The sequence below is a fragment of the Microcebus murinus genome, chromosome 23 (genome assembly GCF_040939455.1).
Source record: "Microcebus murinus isolate Inina chromosome 23, M.murinus_Inina_mat1.0, whole genome shotgun sequence".
NCBI lineage: Eukaryota > Metazoa > Chordata > Mammalia > Primates > Cheirogaleidae > Microcebus > Microcebus murinus.
Genome location: NC_134126.1, coordinates 31,161,038 through 31,169,325, shown reverse-complemented (window position 1 = coordinate 31,169,325; position 8,288 = coordinate 31,161,038). Strand labels below are relative to the sequence as shown.

General features: G+C 64.0%; 1 protein-coding gene across 1 annotated transcript; it reads left to right on the top strand.

The window, feature by feature from the left end:
- Positions 1 to 419: 419 nt before the first annotated feature.
- On the top strand, positions 420 to 5,625 carry GPR37L1 (G protein-coupled receptor 37 like 1). Its single transcript, XM_012744444.3, has 2 exons — positions 420 to 1,165; positions 4,257 to 5,625. Exons 1-2 carry the CDS (start codon positions 533 to 535, stop codon positions 5,070 to 5,072), a joined length of 1,449 nt encoding a protein of 482 aa, XP_012599898.2. The 5' UTR covers positions 420 to 532; the 3' UTR covers positions 5,073 to 5,625.
- The last annotated feature ends 2,663 nt before the right edge of the window (positions 5,626 to 8,288 follow it).

The window sequence follows — 8,288 nt, the reverse complement described above, 5'->3', positions numbered from 1 at the left end:
GAACTGGAAAACTGGCTGCGCGCTGGGACCCAGTACGTGTTCAGTAAACGACAGTGACGGTCACTGCGCAGTTTTTGTGTGTGGTTTCTTTAGATGACCCTGTGGTGCGCCGGCCGGCCAGGCAGAGCACCCAGGGCCCATTTACTCCTTTTACTCTGTTGCTCAGTTTTGAACGCAGGAGCTGCCTTAGAGTCAGGTGGGGCCCGGAGCCCGAGCCCCAGACACCTCGCCATGTCCCTGCGGCCAGCCGAATCTCCTGCAGCAGGTGGCTGCCAGGACCCGCGGTCGGACACTGTGGGGCCCCAGAGGGAGAGCCGTGCGGGACGACACGCGTGGGGGCAGCAAAGAGCGCCGGGCGTCCAGCAGAGGGCCCTGCCCGGCCGGCCGGGGGCTGGACGGAGGGCGGAGATGCCAGACGCCTGACGGGAGGCGGACACAGCCGCCAGCCGCCTCTCCTCTCCCAGCCCAGCCCGCACTTGGGCGCCCTGCCCTCACCTGCTCCGAGGGGCAGCTGCCTCCTGCTCGTGCGGCCATGGGGTGGCTGTGGCCCCTGGCCATCTGTCTGGCCGCGGTCCTGGCTGCGGGCCTCGGCGGGGGCTCTGGGGGGGCCCCTCTGCACTCGGGCGGGCGCAGGGCTGAGGCCCGGGAGCAGCAGAGCCGACCCAAGAGAGGCACTGAGGATGAGGAGGCCAAGGGGGTGCAGCAGTACGTGCCCGAGGAGTGGGCTGAGTACCCCCGGCCCATCCACCCTGCTGGCCTGCAGCCCACCAAGCCCTTGGTGGCCACCAGCCCCAACCCAGACAAGGGCGGCGGGGGCACCCCGGGCGGCGGGCAGCAGCCGAGGGGCAACCTGACCGGGGCGCCGGGGCAGCGGCTGCGGATCCAGAACCCCCTGTACCCGGTGACGGAGAGCTCCTACGGCGCCTACGCCGTCATGCTGCTGGCCCTGGTGGTGTTCGCCGTGGGCATCGTGGGCAACCTGTCGGTCATGTGCATAGTGTGGCACAGCTACTACCTGAAGAGCGCTTGGAACTCCATCCTGGCCAGCCTGGCCCTCTGGGACTTTCTGGTCCTCTTTTTCTGCCTCCCTGTCGTCATCTTCAATGAGATCACCAAGCAGAGGCTGCTGGGCGACATTTCTTGCCGGGCCGTGCCCTTCATGGAGGTGAGTGCACATACGTCCTGCCAGAGCTCAGCCGTGGGGCTGCGGCCCGGGGAAGGGGGTCCACGTCTCCGTCCGGCCCTTGGAAGTGGCATTTGGGGGTGCGCAGAGCCGCGGAGCTCTGGCTTGCAGCTGGCCTGCTGCACCAGGTGAGGGTGCAGACACGGCGCCGGTGGGATAGCTCGGCAGGTGTTCAGGACCCTGTTCTCCAGCCCCAGCCTGGCCTCCTGCTTGGGGAGCACCTCAGGGCAGCGCTCTTGCCCCCTCCCAAGCCTCTAAGCCGCCCACCCCCGCCTCAGCCCCCTCCGTCATTGCACCCGAGAAATCACGCCGCCCTTTGTCGTGCCTCCCTTTGCTCCCTTTGTGCCTGCTGCTGCTCCCCGCACCTGCAGCTGCCCTCCTCTTCCCTCGGTGTCCTCCCTCCCGACGCAGAGCCCGAGGGGAGAGCCCAGGTCGCTGCAGACCCCCGTGCTAAAGTCGCCACCCGCTCCCTGGGAGCACAGACTCCAGAAGGAAAGACCCTTCCTTCCCTTTCTCGCTGTGATTCTCGTCCTCGCTCTGGTCTCCGTCAGCAACGCCCCAGGGCCTCTCTGGAAGGGCAGACCTGGTTCTGGGCGCTGCAGCTGGCTGGGGGCTCTAGTCTCAGCCCTGCCGCTGACATGCTGGGTGTCCCTGGGCAGGTTGCATCGCCTTCCCAGTGTCCTTAGCCCCCAACCCGGGGGTAGACCAGGTGGCCCTTCCAGCCGGCGTGTCCCGCAACTCTAAGGTGGGTCACTGCACCCTTACTTCTGGGAACTTCCACCCCAGGGTAAGCCCATGGGTGTTGGAGGATGTGTAGATTGAATAGAGGCAACTTGAAACACTGCAAAAACATACCAGCACAGGTGCATTTATGAAAGAGACACAGCAAGGCCACTGCCTCTATGTCAGGAGACAGATAAGAAGCAGCCTTTTAGATTCTGGCTGCATGGGGGGTGATATTGAGCACTTAGTGACTGTGGCAGCGTCACTCTATGGGTGACTCTGCATGACACGGGTGACCTGCCTGGCTGGGGAAGGAATCGGGATCAGGATCAGGCGTTTGGACACAGGTCCTATTCCCAGGTCTGTCCGTCCCTAAGTCACTAGGTGTTAACAACGATTTCACACTCGGACGGACTCTCTGAGGCTCGGCAGCTGGTTCAGTCCTTTCCTGTCCTTCCCGAGCAAGGGAGGCTGCCTGGTGGTGGCCCACAGGTGCTTCGACCTGGAAGGAGACCCCGAGATGGGGGGTACCCTTTCCTCTTAGTCATCCATCACCTCCTGCTCACAGCCAGGTGAGCCGAGAGCCGTTAGACGGGGGACTTTGGAACGGGGCAGACTTGATTAGAAAATGGGTTTTGCCTGTCACTAGCTGAGTGACCTCGGTAAGTTATTTAAACCTCAATTTGCTCACCTTTAAATTGGGGATAACAACAACAATAGCAACAGCTACCTGCGCGAATCCTTGAAGGATTAAACAGCGATGTGTATAAAGTGCTTAGAATTCAAGTAATCCAGTTGGTGGTTTTTGCCGGGGAGGGTGTAGGAGGAGCATGGGGAAGGGCAGACACGTGTGAACTCTTGCTAGCGAGTGCCTGCTAGGTCCGAGAACGCCTGGCCCTGCCCGGCTGTGGGTCTCAGTGTACCCGACACGCAAGCTCGGGTCTCGGTCTGCTAGGCCGCCAGGGAGGGGGGATAGGGATGCCCCACGGGCCGATAGAGCGTCCTCCCCCCAGGCTGGGCGATGGGGTGGCAGCCGGGGGGCAAAACAGCTGCCCCAAACCAACCCTTTCACAGGGAGGATCTCAGGACGGCCCCTGGCAGGGAGCGGGAGGAGGCAGCTTGGAATAAACTGGAGATGTTGTTTAGACGCAGGGACAGAGGGAGAGAGCGGCCTCTGCTCAAGCCCTAGCTAAGGCTGCTCCTCCGCAGGCCCGGGCGCCCCTGCCAAGGGAGGGGGCTGGGTTCTCACAAAGGACACTTGGTGGCAGTGGTAATAAGCAGGGGATTGTGTCCCCCAGCCAGAAGAGGGAGGAATTTGGACAGGAGGGGGGTCTTAGCACAATCCCCGAGTGTGGATGGACATCATTTGGAGGCGCGGGAGGCTCCCCTCTTCCGCTACGCTCCCTGGCGCTGTCTCCCCTGCTGCTCCGCTCCTTCCTCTTGGCCGGCAGGGGCCTTTCCCTGCAGTGCTCAGTGACTTCTGTGTGGGGACAGGGGTACAGCTGCACGGAGGGGGCTGCTTCCCCTCGCAGGCAGCCGGGGCCGGGCTCCTCTGGATGGGGCAGGAGAGTGAGCTTGTGTGAGCCCCCTGCTCCCCAACACCACCTGCCAGGTCCGTGCAAAGCATGGGGTGCAGGAAGTGGAAGGACCGACAAAGACCCAGAACCTCTGTGTCTTCCTCTTGGCTCCTCCTTACAGATGAGTTTCCAAAGTTTCTCAGAGAGCGCAGGGTCTGCGGGAGCCAGGCCACTTGTCCCCCAGCCTGGGACGCAAAGACAAGGTGGGAAGAGGCAGGTGTGCGTGCCTGAACCTCACCCCTGCCATCCGCCAGCGGCGGCGTGGGAAGTGCAGGATGAGTAGAAAATGCTCGTTCAATAGTCGCTGTTGCCATTGCTATTATTTCTATGCTTCTTGCTCAATTTGTCATCCTCCATTGTCCCCAAAGGTGTTTTTTTTTTTTTTTTTTTTTTTTTTTTTTTGAGACAGAGTTTCACTCTGTTGCCTGGGCTAGAGTGAGTGCCGTGGCGTCAGCCTAGCTCACAGCAACCTCAAACTCCTGGGCTCAACGATCCTCCTGCCTCAGCCTCCCGAGTAGCTGGGACTACACGCATGCGCCACCACACCCAGCTAATTTTCTCTATATATTTTTAGTTGGCCAATTAATTTCTTTCTATTTTTAGTAGAGATGGGGTCTCGCTCTTGCTCAGGTTGGTCTCCAACTCCTGACCTTGAGCGATCCTCCTGCCTCGGCCTCCCAGAGTGCTAGGATTACAGGCGTGAGCCACGGCGCCCGGCCTCCTCAAAGGTTTTGACCAAGGGCTTCTCTCTCCCTCCACCTCCTTGCCCACAGGTCTCCTCTCTGGGGGTCACGACCTTCAGCCTCTGCGCCCTGGGCATCGACCGCTTCCACGTGGCTACCAGCACCCTGCCCAAGGCGCGGCCCATCGAGCGGTGCCAGTCGATCCTGGCCAAGCTGGCCGTCATCTGGGTGGGCTCCATGACGCTGGCCGTGCCTGAGCTCCTGCTGTGGCAGCTGGCGCGGGAGCCGGGGCCCACCACGGGCACCGTGGACTCGTGCGTCATGAAGCCCTCGGCCAGCCTGCCCGAGTCCCTCTACTCGCTGGTGATGACCTACCAGAACGCCCGCATGTGGTGGTACTTCGGCTGCTACTTCTGCCTGCCCATCCTCTTCACCGTCACCTGCCAGCTGGTGACGTGGCGGGTGCGGGGCCCCCCGGGGAGGAAGCCGGCGTGCCGGGCGGGCAAGCAGGAGCAGTGCGAGAGCCAGCTCAACAGCACCGTGGTGGGCCTGGCCGTGGTCTACGCCTGCTGCACCCTCCCCGAGAATGTCTGCAACATCGTGGTGGCCTACCTGTCCACCGAGCTCACCCGCCACACCCTGGACCTCCTGGGCCTCATCAACCAGTTCTCCGCCTTCTTCAAGGGCGCCGTCACGCCCGTGCTCCTCCTGTGCGTGTGCAAGCCGCTGGGCCAGGCCTTCCTGGACTGCTGCTGCTGCTGCTGCTGCGAGGACTGCGGCGGCGCGGCGGGCGCCCCGGCCACCGACGGCCCGGGCAGCAAGCTCAAGGCCGAGGTGTCCCCCTCCATCTACTTCCACAAGCCCAGGGAGTCGCCGCCGCTCCTGCCCCTGGGCACGCCTTGCTGAGGCCCGGGCCGCGGCCGGCCGGCGTCTGCCTTTCCTCCCCGTAGGTCTCGCTTTGCTGCCCGTCTTGCTGTCCAGAGACGGGTTTGGTTCCTCTTGCCGCGGCGTGGGGGAGTCAACGCCCCGTCCCCAAGCAGGGCCCTGCCGGTCACTCGGGGGGCCTTGCAGGCCTGTTCTTTCCACCGGTGGGCAGTGATGCTTCTCCGTCCTTAGGGCTGCCGCCAGCGGGGAGCCAGAACTGTGCCTGCCACCTCCTGCTTCCAGCCCTGCGTCCCTCTCACCTAGGGCCCGGCTCCACTTCAGGGCCCCTCTGAGCGTCCTGACCCCACCCTCGGCCCTGGAGCCCCCTCCCGCCTGGGGGCTCCTCAACTTGGCTCAGCTCCCCTTTCTCTGGACGCGCCCTGTTACCGGTGACTTCTCTTCTTCTGGAGGACTTCTCTCTCCTCCCTCCTCGCTTTCGAGATGCCCCGGGTGGCCCTGTCCCAGCCCCCTAGTTAGGTGCTTTCCTATAGAAGGCCTGTCGTGACAAACAATAAACTAGGTAGCGATGCCCGTATGCCCGCCGCACGTTCTTGTGCCAGATGTTGGCAGAGCCCAGATGCACCTGGGCCTTCCCTGGGGGAATGCCTCCTGCCCACCCTGGCCCTGGCCTTGGCCTGTGCTGCCGTTCTGCACGGCCCTGCCCACGGAAGGGCGTGATGGCTTTTGAGGGGCAGAGAGGACAGAGGGCTGGGAAGCCGGGGGCGGGGTGGGGGCGAGGGACCTAAGTCCTCATCCCGGCCTAAACGCAGCGGTCTCTGGGAAGTCAAAAGGCTGTGAACTCTTGTCCTCTGGAGCCCCCGTGTCGGTTGGACTCTCTCTCCACAAAGCCCCCACTCGAGGGAATCCAATGGCCTTCCCTCCTCGGGGCTGCCCAGCCTCTCGCTCTGAGAGCTGCTCTTGTTCCGTTTCTTGGAATGGCGTGTTTTGCCTGTGGACGGCCCAGCTGCCTGCCCCGGGCCTGCCCCCACCCCACCCCCCACACCCCCTTCCCGCCAGAGCTCCAGCAGACCCTGCAGCTCCTCCAGCCACCCCCGCCGAAGTCCCACTTCCCACAGCCCCCTTCTGGGGCCTTCCGAAGGGCACCCTGAGCCCTGTCGGTCCCGAGAAGCTGACGCATGAGCCGGAAGTGAGGCCTCGGCCTGGGCCACCGATCCTCCCTGCCCCAGAAGCCCGGCTGCCCCCAGAGCCACCCTCCCCGTGCGAAGCGAAGCTCCAGGCCCCACCAGAGACTTCCGCCCGCCAGGCCCCCCTAGAACCTGCACCTGGGCCTCAGGAAAGGCCCCAGGGCCCAGGGGTGCTGAGGGGCAGGGGGCTCCCAGTGCCCTGGACCCCATTCTCCTTTGTGCACCCACCCACCCACCCACGCCCCTTGGCCTCAGCCTGCCCCGTGCCCAGGCTTCCCTCCCCCTCTCCCGGGGATCTTAACGGCCTTGTTCTCTCTCCCTGGCACCCACCCCCAGGGCCGGGTGACGCCAAGGGAGCAGGAGGCCGTTGCTAGGTGATGCTGCTGCCATGCGCACACCCTTTGTGCCGGGGAATGACACCCACCCATTTCTCAGCAGACCTGTTGCCACGGTGACTGGAGCCCCCAGCTCCAGTCTGCAGAAACTTAACGTGGTGGGGGTGCGTGGAGGAGAGGGGCCAAAGGCGGGCGCGCTGTGGGTACGGGGCCCTGCCTCCGTGTTCCCCCAGCTCCTCCTCTGCCCCGTCTGGTCCCCCAGTCCCGGACGCACCAAGTGTCCTAAGGGACGCAGGCGGGGGCCGGGTGAACCGAGGTGAAGTCTGGCGGGAAGGGCAGGATGGAGGCTGTGGGCAGGGGAGGGGGCACCACAGCATCCTGTTTGGGGGCACCCTCGGCCTCCCCTCCCGATACTTGGCCAGAGAGGGACGGGGGGAGGCGTGGACGCCAGGCCTGGCCACGTGAGCGGCCTGCGGAATCGGCCAGCAGCCGGCCTTGGGAGAGAGCCACCGTCCCTCCCTCCGGCCAGCTGGGGAACAATGCGGGGCTTGTTGCTCAGGGGTCCCGGGCTTGGGGCGGGGGGAGGGCAGCACATGGCGGTGGTGGATGCGAGCCGGGGTGCTGAGGGGACGCAGGCGCGGCCCAGAGCAGACTTGGGGAGACCAGTGCTCAGACCCGAGTGCGGGTTGGCCGGGCGAGGGGCCTGGGGTCCACGGCGTCTCCCAACCCACTCGGGAAACCGCTCTCTCATCGTTTATCCGAATGCATCGCTTGGCCTCGCAGTCTCGGCTTCCTCATCTGTGAAATGGGAACATCCCTCCCTCACGGACGACTGTGGTCGTTTAAGGAGACAAGGTGTATAAGGCACCTGGCGTGGCGCTTGCCACTCTTTCTTCCTTCCTTCCTCTCCTCTGGGAATTCGATTCTCCAGTGCTGCGGAGCAGGCCTGGCCAGGCCATCCCTAAACTCTTCCAGGTCTTGGCATCAAAGGGCCCCAAACGTGATGATTTACGTACACTCGCTGTCTGTCCCCCGGTCGACTTTAAAAAGTTCTTTTTTTTTTTTAAGAGTTGAGGTCTTGTTAAGCTGCCCAGGCTGGCTTTGAAGTTATGGGGGCTCAAGTGACCCGACCATCTCAGCCTCCTGAAATGGCTTAACAAGTTCTTTCAGTCACACGAGGCCCCTGCTGCACGCCGGCCAGCGGGGGGGGGGGGGATGCTTACTGGTGGCCGTGCACTCCCGCTGGCCTCAAACCTCAGCCCGCACTGGAGGATGACAGGAGAGAACACGGCCCCAGATGAGCCACTGTTGTCCTCCCCTCCAGGGCCCCAAGCCAGGGGCAGACCCAGCCAGCTTTGCAGCCAGGAGAGGGCAGGGGACAGAGCCTGGGCCACCTGCAACCTCCTTGACCAGAGGAGCGCGTCTCCTGTTCCTTAGGTGCTGGAAGGCACCCTGGCATCACTGGGCTCTGGCTGCCGAATTCCGTCCCCGATCATTCCTAAAACTCGGGCCACGGGGAGCTGCCTCTCCAGGCAGGGCGTTCCTCTCGCCCCACCGCTCCGATGACCAGAAAGTGCCTCCAGGGAGAAGCCCCCGGGCACCCACAAAGGGCAGGGGCGGGGGACCAGGACAGGGAGGCCCAGGGCTCTTCCCAGAACCGAGGGAAAATGCGGCTCCTCTCCCTGCAGTGGGAGGGCTGGCAGGGGACAAGGGACGGG

Coding starts and splice junctions, on each gene's coding strand:
- GPR37L1 (XM_012744444.3), top strand. CDS start 533: ATGGGGTGGCTGTGGCCCCTGGCCATCTGTCTGGCCGCGGTCCTGGCT. Junction 1,166..4,256: donor GGGCCGTGCCCTTCATGGAG/GTGAGTGCACAT, acceptor CCTTGCCCACAG/GTCTCCTCTCTGGGGGTCAC.